Source organism: Podarcis muralis, chromosome 12 (assembly GCF_964188315.1).
Source record: "Podarcis muralis chromosome 12, rPodMur119.hap1.1, whole genome shotgun sequence".
Lineage (NCBI taxonomy): Eukaryota > Metazoa > Chordata > Lepidosauria > Squamata > Lacertidae > Podarcis > Podarcis muralis.
Genome location: NC_135666.1, coordinates 1,287,203 through 1,299,907, shown reverse-complemented (window position 1 = coordinate 1,299,907; position 12,705 = coordinate 1,287,203). Strand labels below are relative to the sequence as shown.

General features: G+C 57.6%; 1 protein-coding gene across 3 annotated transcripts in view; it reads right to left on the bottom strand.

The window, feature by feature from the left end:
* Positions 1–12,705, bottom strand: part of AGAP3 (ArfGAP with GTPase domain, ankyrin repeat and PH domain 3) — a 99,788-nt gene that overhangs the window by 23,421 nt on the left and 63,662 nt on the right. For all 3 annotated transcript variants that reach the window (XM_028750311.2, XM_028750310.2, XM_028750312.2), the window contains 2 exons: positions 7,938–8,042; positions 5,258–5,426 (listed from right to left, as the gene is read on the bottom strand). In XM_028750311.2, the coding sequence (XP_028606144.2) occupies positions 5,258–5,426; positions 7,938–8,042 (274 nt within the window). The remainder of the gene's footprint in view (positions 1–5,257; positions 5,427–7,937; positions 8,043–12,705) is intronic.

The following is a 12,705-nucleotide window of genomic DNA, read 5'->3' as shown; positions in this document are numbered from 1 at the left end:
AGCTCCCTTGCCTCCGCCACTGACCAGACTCCTCCCCCCCTAAGGCAGGAGCAGCGTTAGCATTGACGGCGATTCATTCATTGCCTCCTAAACCACAGTCTCAAGGCGATTCACATACAAAATAAACAGTTAAAAACACAAAAAGCCTCAAGCGCATTTGTCCAAAGCCCTAACAGGTGAACAGTGGTGGCAAAGACCCATTTCTGCAGCTGGCAAAGCCTGTTGAGAGTCGAGAGGAAAAGGCCCCCACCCTCTCTTTGTTTACTTGACCTGTGCCCCCCCATCAGTGGAACTGGCACCATCCCGGGCACCCCATAATACCCTTTCCACATTGGCAAGAACTCAATGATTCCAGAGCTACCCTGTGGAACTCCCTGCCTCTTGACATCAAGCAGGCGCCTTCACTGGACCTTTCACAGAGCCTGTTAGAAAATATTCTTGCTTAAACCAGCCTCCCCAAACTCTTAGAAAGTTGCTGTGAATCTTAACTGGTTTTAGTATTTTAATTTTGTGTGTGTCTTAAAACTATTGAAATGTTATCCTGGCATTCTCATTTTATGCTATTGCAAACCACAACCAGGCGGTGTGCCATTTTACGAAATAAAAAAAATGGAACAAATAAAAATGGAGACCCTTTCAGAATAAAGAGCAGAACAGTAATACTGGCAGGGCGTTTTGTGAGGAGAGCTCTGCTGCCGCCAGATTGCTCTGGATGACCGAAGCAGCAGCACTCTGAGGGAGGCGCTGGAAGGAACACACGCAAAGGATTTTAATCTGTTTTAGTATTTTAACTTTTGCACGCTTTAAAGTACAGCTGTATTTTCATCTTGATTTCCTTCCTTTATCCTTTGTAAACCGCTTTGAGGTTTTTGTTTTTAACAAGCAAGCAGCGTACAAATTTTTATGACACAAATCAATATATAAAGGTGCAGCCCCCCCCCCCGAATGAGCGGCTGGTGCGAGCCAGGCAGATCTGCCAAGCAGACACCCCCCCCCATACAGTGCTGAGGCCGCTGCTGGCGCCTCCCGAACTCAGGCCCTCTCCACCCACCGGAGGATGGGGGAAGGCTTGGCAGGACCCCTGGGAACAAAGCCGAGGGCCCGGCCAACGTGTGCCAGCTCCACGCTCAGATCACCACCTGAATTCTTAAAGCAAAAACAAAACTTTAAAAAGCAAGGGGGGGTGTGTGCTGGGGGAAGAGACACCTTTTCTCTCCTAAACTTATTTTCATGACCGACACCTCCCCCCCCAACCCGCCATGGCAATCAGGGCCCAGGCAGAAAACGGGTGCCTGTTCCCAGCGCCGGGTGCGAGGGCATGGGGAATTTAGACAAGGGAAGGGGAATGGCAAGTGGGAAAGGCTGAGCAGCCCCTCCCCAGCCGCAGCTGCAACCTTCCAAGTCAGAACTGCTGCCTCCTGGCCTTTGCCAGCCCACCTTGCTGGGCTGTTTTTCAATTTTACAAAACACACGCAGAGACGGACAGAAGAATGAATCCCGACCAGAGAGGAATGGCAAACCAAGCGGATGGACTATGCTGAAATGGCAAAGTTGACTGGAAAGCTCAGGAACCAAGAGGACAAAAACTTTTAAAAAGAATGGGGGGAAATTATAATCTATTTAGGAGACCACTGCAAGCGGATGAAAACATCAGCAGGATTTTAATCTCACTTGTAACGTAACAAACATTATGGATAATATGGATGGGTTGATTATAGAATAATATACAGTTTTAAATGTAAATAATAGGACCCATGAAGGGGATGGGGGAAAGTCTGGAGATTCAGAGCAATCTCTATATATGGATGTCTACAGTCATACCTTGGGTTGAAGTAGCTTCGGGATGAATATTTTCGGGTTGCGCTCCGCGGCAACCCAGAAGTAACGGAGCACTTTACTTCTGGGTTTCGCTGCTCGCGCATGCGCAGACACTCAAAATGACGTCACGCGCATGCGCGGAAGCGGCAAATTGCGACCTGCGCATGTGCAGATGCACGGATGTGGGTTGTGTTTGCTTCTGGATGCGAACGGGGCTCCGGAACCCACTACCACTGTATTTGGACTGTTATAAAATAATAGTTGCAAAATCAAATAAAAATGATCCATCAATCAATTTTACAAAACATCAAGAGATCCATGGATCTTCCAGGCATGGATTCAGCAAAGAGAAATGAGTCCATGCCAAAGGTGCTGTGTGGGGCAGGTGTAAAAGAGACACACCTGAGTTAAGGGCAGCTTCCTTTGACCACAGAGGGGGCGGCACCTGCTGCAAAGTGTCCTGGGGGTGGGGAGCACAGCCCCCCCTTTCCAGGAAGGCTTCCTCAATGCCACAGAGAAGCCTTTTCCATCCTGGGGCTCTCCAGGTGCTTTGAACCACAACTCCCATCAGCCTCAGCGTCATGTAGCCCTTGGGCTGATGGGAGTTGTAGTCTGGAAGGCGCCAGGATGGGGAAGATGGCATGAAGTTCAGCGGAAGAGCTGAAGGCACTGCTGCTCATTACCGATTACATGACGGAGCGGTTTCATTCTCCGAGCCTTCAAACTTAAAACGCAACTTTCTACAAGATTATCAGGTCTGCAGGCTGCTTCTAACCCCCCCTCCAAATAACACCTTCCATTTATGTATGACAGTTGGGTTTGCTAAGGAGTCATACACTATATCATTGCATGCTTTTAAAACAGTAAAGGCCTTTGGCTAATTAAACCATCTATGACCTTTTAGACTGTGTGTGTGTGGGGGGGTGTTATTGTTTTTGTTATTATGGTATATATTTTTGTGTTTTTATACTGTAAACCACCCTGTGATCTTCGGATGAAGAGTGGTACAGAAATTTAATAAATTTAAAAACCTTTAAAAATAAAGTAAGGTTAGGTTTGGCGAAAACGATGATTGTACGCTTCTTCCATTTTTGGTCATAATTCATTATTGATGCTGTTACTATTATTTATTTGCATTTCTGATAGATTTCAACACAAGAAACTTTATGGAGGCAGGTAGGAAGGCCACAGCTAATGGGGCATTTAAGTAAGCAGCAAAGGGGATGTGCAGGGCTGCCTGGACAGAGAGCAGGGGCCGGCCAAGACCCAGCGGGGAGCCAAGTAGACATTTCTGCCAGGAGAGGAGCTGGTTTTGCAGTCAGGCCTCTCACCTGAGGCCGATCAGCCCTGGCACGGAAGAGACCCCTTGAAGAAGGCTGCCCCCATTCCCAGGGCAGGGGAGTCCAGAGACCCCTGCTTCCAGAGGCGAGGGAGGGGTCTTGGCTCTGCCTGCCTCCCTCCCTTGCCCAGCGCCCCCCGCCTCTCCCCCTGCCTCAATGTCATCACCCCCGTAGTGAGCAGCAGAGCAGCAGCCAAACAGGTTTCCCTTTTCTTTGTTAATTCTTCCCTCATTACATTTGAAATTCCACAATCAGTGTGCACTGTAATTGTCGAATTTGATGCTAATGATTAATGAATTAAACATGGATCCATCAATTAGTCCTTGGAGAATAATTCTGCATAAAGCAGCGGATAATGTAATTACAGTAACAAAGATAATGAGATGTTAACATCGACAGAGCCCGACGTGACATGATCACAGCAGGCAAAGCAACCGGGCTTGGGGGAGCCAATCGCGCTCTCTGCCCCTGCAGTGCGGGCGGGGGGACGGGGGGGGGCAGGGCACGTGCCTGGCCGGGGCGAAGGGCAGAGCACATGCCAGCCATGCGCGCTTAAGAGGGGAACAATCAAGCCAACGAGCCGGCCCCATGCGCACCAATGACGCCACGGGCGGAAGGGCAGAGCCAGCCCCACAGTCCGTATGCACTCTGCAGCCCCCCTCCAAGGCCCAAACCTCTCCTTCCTCTGGAACCCAGAGCAGAATTCCAGATGCGCACCAGGCAAGGTGAGGAGCAGACCCCTCGTGGAGCCTGGGCAGGCATCCCGACCCGTTCCCCTAGGACCTTCAGGAGGAAATATGCCCTTCCATCATACCACCGACTCCCTTCCAGATACACTAAGGTCTCCTCTTCCTGTGCACCAAGCGCCCATCTGTGTGCCACCTCCCTTTGCCCTGCTGGGGTGGGAACATTGTGGCACTGACTCTGCACAGCACCGGGCACTCCAATGTTCAGCAGCACCACCTGGCAAGGGCAGGGCATGGCAGAGGCTGCCTGGGGGCCCAGCCCCAACCCATCTTTGGCACGTGAGGCTGGCCAGGACCGGGCTCCGAGCTGCAGCGCTGAGAGCCCCCCCCCCCCAGAAAGCCAGCTGGAGGGAGCTGGAGCCATGAATGCCAAACATGCGCACTGGAGCAGAAACAACAAGGAGATTTGTTGTGGCTGCAGCTTTTGTGGGATCTCTCCAGTTCTTGAAAAGATTCCGCCACCAGCGGCCAGTGGCCCTTCGGAAGGGCCAGAGGGGACTCCATTTCCATCGCCACCCATTAAGACCCTGGGTTTGCTCCTCGGGCAGAACACCAGATTTTCCCTTCCAAAGGATTTCTCCCCAGCCTCCAACTCGCCAGACGGAAGGGAGAGGTTCAGCAGGGCTGGCAGGGGAGGCGGGCAGAGCTGGGCAGGCGCCCCGAGCCGGGGGAAACCGCTCCTTGCTGGCACACTCTGTCCACCCACCACCCACCTGCAGGCAACGGCTGCGTTCGCCCGAGAAACAAAGCCCCCACTTTGCAAACTTCCCAACTTTGGAGGGCTTGGATGCTCAGCCGTAATGGGGCTTTAATGCTAGTTATTTGCATTTAATTAGACACTGAAAACCGTTAATAGAGCCGGCACTTTGCTCATCTTCTCCCTTCCCTCCATCACTCCATCTACATTCCATTAGAGGAACATTTGAGCTGCGAAGTCAAGCGCTCCAAAGTTGGGCAGCGGCGGCCGTCCTCTTGCCAGGGGGTGGGGAGCAGGCAGCGGGGGTGGGGAGAGAGGGGCTGGCCTGTAGCCCTGTGGCCCATCCTCCTGCAGGCACGCAGCAGGGGCAGGCAAGGGGCACCCAAGAGAGGCTGCAGATCAAGGGAAGGGAGGTCTGGGCACTGGCAGGAAGCAGTCCTTGCCAGGCTCCTTGCCAGTTTTGGGCAAAGGGCACGGCAAGGGCAGGCCGCCTCTCCTGTGGGCCTCCCACTGCACCAGCACCTTCCCCCCACCCACCCGGGTCTTTGTGCTTTTGGCTCCCATATGCCAGCCCCACAGCATTTCCTGACTGCCCAGGCCACGCTCCCCCCGCCCATCCATAGCCTTGCCCCATAGCCAACGCGCCCCGCTCTTACTGGAGCCTCCGGGGAACTGGATGCTGCTCCTCTCCTTGGCCAGCCCGTTGGTTTTGGGGCTGGCGCTGGGGGCAGCGGAGGTCGTGGCCCGCGGAAGCCTCTTGCCTGGCACCTTCACCGTCGTCCTCAGCAGGTCAATCTCCTTCCCGTGGATGTTCTGCATGTAGTCCTGGGGGGGGGGGCAGAGGAAGTGGGGCTCAGTCGTCTCTCGCACCATCGGTCTGGCAGCTGCCCCCCCCATACTCAGGTTGCCTCCCCCCCCCGACCTTGAAGGGGCCTTTCTCTCCCCACCACAACCACAAGGGAAGCAATGTTCGTGGCCCAATAACCGGGCAAAGCCCAGGACCAAGACCAGCAAGGCCCTGGGAAGAATTCTTTACCCAATGGCAGCTGGTCCCTGGACTGCTCCTGCGACAGCCCCCTTCCTCCTGGGGTGAGAGGGAGCGGTTTAAGCGAGGGGGGTGTCTGTAAATACCCTTGGGAGCAATGTGGCAGAAGTGGCTTTCCGTGAGCACAGAAACGGGAGAGAGACTCCCCTTCCCACACCATCTGGCCACAGGAACCAGGAATGGGCCGGGACCCAACCACAGAAATTCTGCCCCCCCCCAGCACTTGCTGATGGAGCTCCCTCCTCCCTCCCATGAGTCTCTAGCTTGCTCTTGCTCTCCCCCCCCCCCAATTTCCAAGCATCTTCTAAGGTCGGACCAAGGAAGCACTGCTGAAAGAGGGAGGGGTGTCTTCCCCCAGCGCTGTGTCCCCATGTGCACTCAGTCCCTGCAGCCCGTCCCCAGCGCAAGGCAAGGAGCGCAGGGGGGCAGGAACTTCGCCTCCAAGAGAGAGGCGGCAAGGGTCCGCTCCAGTTCCCAAGGAGGTCACCAAGCCGCTTAGGCAGAGTCAGCAGCACCTGCGGCAACAGCACCTTGAGACTCCGGCGAGGAGGAAGAGGAGGAATGATCCTGAGACGCAGCCCAGGAGAGAGAGGAGGAGGCCTCAAGGCCGCTGCGGCCTCAAGTCACAGGTCTCCACCTGCAGCTGTGCCCCAAGGCCTCCCTGCTCCGCCCCACGGCCTCTGCCCCCAGCGGCGCCCGCCCAGCGCAGGGACCCCCAGGAGCCCGAGGATTTCCCCTGCCTCAGCAGAACTGCGTCCTGGCGCTGGCTGGGCTGCCTGCCTGCCTGCTTGCCGGAGAGCAGCACCGCGGTCACCAACGCACCGCATTTATTGCCTGCCATAAAACAGCAATTCCTTCCCAAGCCTCCTCGCTAATTACCCAGCCAGTTCTCTCATTTCATTTTATTACTGGAATTAACAACGAGTTCAAAGCGTGGAAAGCTATTAAGATGTGTGATTAAGCCACATTCAATTAGCTTCTACAAACAATTTAATTGATGTTGCAGATAGAATTAACAGAAGGTGATTGTGTGAATGGCTTCAATGGCTGCAGAATGGGAGGCGCCTCCTTCGTGCGGGGGGGGGGGGGGGAGAGGGGGGAGAGAGAGGGAGGGAGGGAAGGAAGGAAGGAAGGGCAGAGAGGCAGAAGCTGTGCGTGGAGAGATGCTCCGGTGCTCAGCCGAGGCAGAGAGAGCCAAGGGTGACCCCCCTGGGCGGACAGAGGCTGCCTGACGAGCCCAGGAGGGACCAGGGCACTCCCAGAAGAAGTGGGAAGGGTGCCGGTGCCCCCTTGGCTGCAGCGGCCACAGCCCCCCCCCATGCCCACCCAGTGAAGTTGTGAAACAACCTGTCCCCAGAAGGTCTTTGACACTTTCTCTGCCCCTGCCCCTTTCCCTCTGTGCTTGAGAGCCATGTTTGGCAGAACGGTTTCCCTGCTCTCCAGATTTTATGCCCTTGAGCATTTGATTTATGGAGTGGGGGGCTATATCTCTTTGTCTGCCGCGGAATCCGGAGTATTCTGGTCAGCTGACGAGAGAAGGAAGACTGGTGGGAGTTAGGGAGGAAGAGGCAACCAAGAGGGGAGCCCCCGTCTTCCGGAGCGTCTCCATCTTCCAAGAGCAAACTTTGCTCTGCAGCTTTGAGATCTAGAACCGGGCTCCCTTCTTTGGAAGGGAGGTCAGAAAGCCAGATTCCAGGCAGGCCATGTGCGGTCCATGCTCTCATGCATCCTGGACGTTCTGTGGCCACAAAACGGAGGGCTTGCCACTGGCCCACCCAGCTGAGGAAATCCAGAGTCCCCTGAATGACTGCTGGGTGGGAAAATGGGAAGAGGGACGGACAGGAGGACGTCACGCTCTTCAGGGCCCAAGCTGTGGTTGCCCAGGGCCCTCAGGAACCAGGGTCAGGAACCAGGGTGGCCAACGGGCACAGGCCGCCCGGCCTGGGGCAGCCCAGAAAGTGCCACCCCCCCGCTCCCCGTCCAAGGGAGCCACGCCTTGGGGCGAGGCGCCACAGGTTCCCCCTCTGTGTCCGTGGTGGTTCTTCATCTCAGCAGCAAACTGTGCTCAAGAGAGAGAGCGCAGGAAGAAGACGGGGAAGAAGCCATTAGCGCCCCAGCAGGGAAGTGACAGAGACGGATGGGGCGGCCGCCACACACATGTCCCCCCCCCCCTTCTCCTCTTGGCACTGGTGACAAAGAGCTGAGCAGCCACGCAGCAGCCCCCCCAGCCCCTTAATCACAGGCCAGGCCAGCCTGGGACCCCGCGGCTCTCCCTGGCGGAGGGGACTCACGTGCAGACTGGGGTGGTAGGTCAGGACTCCGTTGTCGCACAAGGTCACGTACTTCTTCTTCCACTCCTTGTTGAGGGATTTGCTGCTGCGCTTCAGGAGGACGCCCTGGGGGGGGGCACAGGTGTTAGAGGGATTCTGCTCAGCAGCCCCCTCTGGCCACAGGGGCGCCCAGTCGGAGGCCCCAACTGCAGGGGCTCCCCCTTCCCTCAGAAGCTCTCTCCCCCTCCCTGCCCCTGAGCCCAGGCTGCCTGGGCCCCTCTGCCCCTCCCCACTAGGGACCTGGGATGCTCGGCCTCTTGGGACAACGAAGGGGCCCTCAGTCACAGGCAGATCCTAGAGGGGGAACAAGGCCTCTTGCCTCAGCGCCCGGTCAGTACAAAGGTGGGAGGCCTCTTGCCCAAATGCCCCACCCAGGCTGTGTTTTCCTGCATGGTGAGGGGGCGCCCAGTGCTGCCTCTGCAGGATTTGGCCAGACCAGGCTCCCCCGCTGCTTCTGTCAAGACAGCCCAGCCTCAAGAAGCCAAGACAGGTGGGCAGAAATCTCCTGCCCTCCCCAACCGCACCCCAAGAGCTAAATTGCATCTCACGCCAGGACCCGGCACCACCGTCTTGGAGTCGCTTCCTGCCTGTGATCTCCAGAGTGCAGCCAAGAGCCGAGGAAGACGGAGGGGCAGCAAGAGAGCAGCAAAGATGGTCCCCACAACTGAGCCGGGGCACAACCCCCCCTCCCGAGAGCGCAGTCCTGAGAGTGGAAAAGTCCAGGGATGCCCAGAAGCCAAGCTTGCCCTGCCTCAGTCTCTCCACTATGCAATCGACATGGGGCCCAAACATTGGAAGTAAAAAAAAAAGGTTCATGTTTCAGGAATCCATTTGAAGCAATCCATTTCAGGCACAGGAAAAGGAGAATGCAGTGTGTTCCAAAGCAAAACGGACATTCCTGGAAGCCCAAGGGGCTGCGTCTCCATGGAGGCTGGCTGGCTGCCCTGCGGGAGGCAAGGACTGAGCCCTCTTCCACAATCTTCTCAGGTCCCCAAACCTGAAAGAGTCAGAGGCCAAACTCCCCTGCAGGTGGGGCAAATCAGCCCCCCTGGCCCAGCAGCCCGACAGGCAGGACCGTTACCCAAGGGCCAGAGGTGGAGGCACAGCACACCAGCCAGTTTAGGGGGTGCCCTGCCCAGTCTCTGCAGGTGGTGCCTTTCCCCCTAGCTGTGCCCTTTCCTGGGGCCAGAAGTCAAGGCTGAGCTGGCCAAAGCCTGCAAGGAGACCACGGGCACTTGGCCAAAGGGGCTGAGCTCAGGGTCCCCACAGCCCAAGGAGGCCCCGTGGACGCTCATCCCTGGTTGGGCTGACCATAACCGAGGAAGCCTCTCGGCTTCCCACAGCCCAGTCCTTCCCCAGGCAACTGGGAGGGAATGCAAACATGGATGGCCAATAGACCAAGGCTAGGCAGGCCAGAAGGGGCGCGGGTGGCGCTGTGGGTTAAAGCACAGAGCCTAGGGCTTGCCGATCAGAAGATCGGCGGTTCGAATCCCCACGATGGGGTGAGCTCCCGTTGCTCGGTCCCTGCTCCTGCCAACCTAGTAGTTCAAAAGCACGTCAAAGTGCAAGTAGATAAATAGGTACCACTCGGGCAGGAAGGTAAATGGCATTTCTGTGCGCTGCTCTGGTTCGCCAGAAGCGGCTTAGTCATGCTGGCCACATGACCCGGAAGCTGTACGCCGGCTCCCTCGGCCAATAAAGCGAGATGAGCGCCGCAACCCCAGAGTCGTCCGCGACTGGACCTAATGGTCAGGGATCCCTTTACCTTTACCTAGGCAGGCCAGAGGCAGAACTTGGCTGCTGCTGCTGCTGTTGAAGGCAGGTGGCATCCAGAAACAGGCTCCTCCATCTGCCTCCCATGCCCCCAAACAGGCAGACCCTCTCAGACCCTCCTCCTTCCCCACAAAGGCTCCCACCTTGAAGGACGCAAGAACAGCCCTGCTCCATCAGGCCCACCTAGTCCCACAGGGGCCAACCGGGTGCCCAACACGAAGCCCGTAAGCAAGCAGGGACCAAGGGCTAGAGCCCCCTCCTCTCTCTTGAGGTTTCCAGCACATTCAGGAGGACACGGCCTTTCCCCCCTGCTCCTCTTTCTTCTCAGGCCACCGTTGGACCATCTTGCGGCTGCTGATGGTCCACAAGGAGGCCAAGTTTCTTCTGGTCAGCTGGGAACCTCCCATCCTCAGGTCCACAAAGGGGCAAAATAAAGCCCCCACTACTGCTGGCAAGTGCAGAAAAAGGACACCACCACTGCGGGGGCATGAAGGGAAGTCATGTTGGGAAGCCCCCTTCTCCAGCTGAGAGAGTGAGGGGCCCCCAAGCATTCCTGGGGGTGGCGGGGAAGGTCTGGTTTCTGCGGTCCAACAGACTCCAGTCTAGTCAAGTGTGTCCAAGGTCACAAGGCAGAACGGGTTTGGGGACAAAATGAACCAGGCCAGGAGGCAGGCAGGCCGGACCCCCCCCCCCAACACAGGAGACGCCTTCTACCAATAAAGGGCACTGCCCGCCCCCTCCAGCCAAGCCACCCCCCTCCGCCCGACTGCCACCTCTCCCCCAACCAGTGTGTTCCCACCGGGGGAAAGGGGTCTCCCATGATGGGGCAGGCTGCCTTCCTCCCCACATGCGCACATCTCCCCCCCCCCCAAACCAGGCTGCTAGATTGAGGCTGGAAGAGGAGGCGGCAGCGGCGGCGGCAGCAGCAGCAACAGCAGCAATATGCAGGGTAATGAAGCAGGGAGCAGCAATGGCCCCCACAGGACTCGTTTACTCCACAAATCTCCCTTCCACTCACTTTTCGCTAAGAATTTTAACACCAAACTTAATTGTAAAGTCGCGTATTGATTGGAAAATGCAAATGGCAATTTAAATGTAATCTAAGCTCCCAGCATGATCCTGGCTCCCTCCAAGGAGGAGCCACCCGGCCCAGGCAGCCCAGGAAGGGGGAGCCTCTGCAGGGTGGGATGGGGCCGGAGCAACTGCCCCAGGGGCCGGGGGGGCTGGGGAGGATGGGAACACCCCAGGCAGGACAAGGAGGGAGGTGGGGGGGAGGCCGCTCCCCTCTTGCTCAGCCCCACTGAGGAGCCCAGCTCTCCACGAGTGCAAGCCAGGCACAGAGGGCTTGGCTGGGGGGCTAGGTTGGTAGGGCTTCTTCCCTCCTGCCCAGCTGCCCCTGGGGGCAGGGAACCCTAGATCAGATGAGCCCTGTGGCCTGACTCTCAGGCGGTGGGGGGCCGGAGCTGGCCTGGAGGGTCTGCAGGGAAGCTCTGGGGCTTTGACGCTGCCTGCAGAGGGGCAGCCTTGGGGTGGCCTGAACCCTTGGCCACGGGAGTAAGCAGCGCACTTGTGGGATTCCGCAGCAAGAGCAGGATGTTGGGCAGGACGGGCCTCTGGGCTCTCCTTCTCCCAAGTCGCAGTGGGGAGCCTGTTTCTGCCCCCAAGCTCCCAGCTGGGAGGGAGACTTCGCTAAGGAGCCCCGTCAGGCAAGGGCCCTGGACTGAGTTCACACAGAAGCCCCGGGTGGGGGCAGGTTGAGGGGCCAGGAGTCAGGAGAGCCCTCCCAGCCTTGTAGGTGTGCATTTGGGGGGAGCACCCCAAAATGGCAGCCCAAGTGCTACACAACTTAGTCAAAACTACCTGAATGCCACACAGAAGGCGGCCCAGCCGCCACGGAGAGAGAGCCACAGGAGGGCTGTGTGGTCTGCAGCTCTGCCCAGCTGCTGCCAGTCACCAAAACCAGGAGGGGGCTCAGTCAGCCCCCCGACACATGACCCCGAAAGAGAGTGGGGAGCCCCGTGGCTGGCAAGCAGAGCCAGGACAGATAATGCCCTGTCCCCCAAGGCCTCCTGTTTTGCCATGGAAAGGCGAGAGAAGGGGGTCCAAACCCTTGTGGGGAGTGGGCTGCTGGCGGGTGGGGCCCCCAAGAAGCCAAGGGCCGGCAACAAAGTCCTGGGGAAACAGCTTCTCTTTCCCACAAAGGCTGCCTGAGCTGCAACACCCTCGGCTGCAGCTTTTCCCTTCCTGCCGTTTTTCTCCTTCAGATTCCCCCTCCTCCAGCTGTGTCAGTGACAGAGAAAGGGGTTGGCGGGGGGACGGACGACACTGCCCTAGTCCTGTCCCTGAGACTTCCAGGAGACATTTTGCACCAAAGCCCCAGGAGGCCCCTCTTACACAACCAGCAACCGCGATGCCTGTCCACCTTCTTTGACGTGAGGGGCTGCCCACAGTGGGGAGAGATCTCAACTTACCAGGTCCTTTCCCCAAATGGGGCAGACAGCAAGGCAGGGGGCTTCCTCCAGAAGACCTGGCGCTGTCTGGAGGAAATCTCCCTGCAGAGACTTTTGCTGTAGCAGAGATGGCAGCAAAACCACCTTACGGGATTGCGGGGCTTGGTCTCCTCTCGAAGGCGGTCTGACACAGAGAGCCAGCCCAGCACTTGACCGGCTCCTGGGAAGGACGTCCTTTGATGCAGGCCTTCTTCAGCAAGGCCAGGCACCCCGGCCCCTGGAATCTACGTTCAGGGCCAGGGCTCAATGCCAGGCGAGGCTGCCTCCTCTTGCACCAACAAGAAGCTGCAACCAGCCTTGGCAACCTGGCAGGATGGGCCAGGCCTGGTCCCCAGCAGCCTTCGGAGATCCATGCTGAATGGTGCCCCCCCCAACCATTGCACGAGGGCCCAAGCAAGCAACATGGAGTCCCACAGATGTTGCCAGCTTGCAGATGGTGCTTGGTA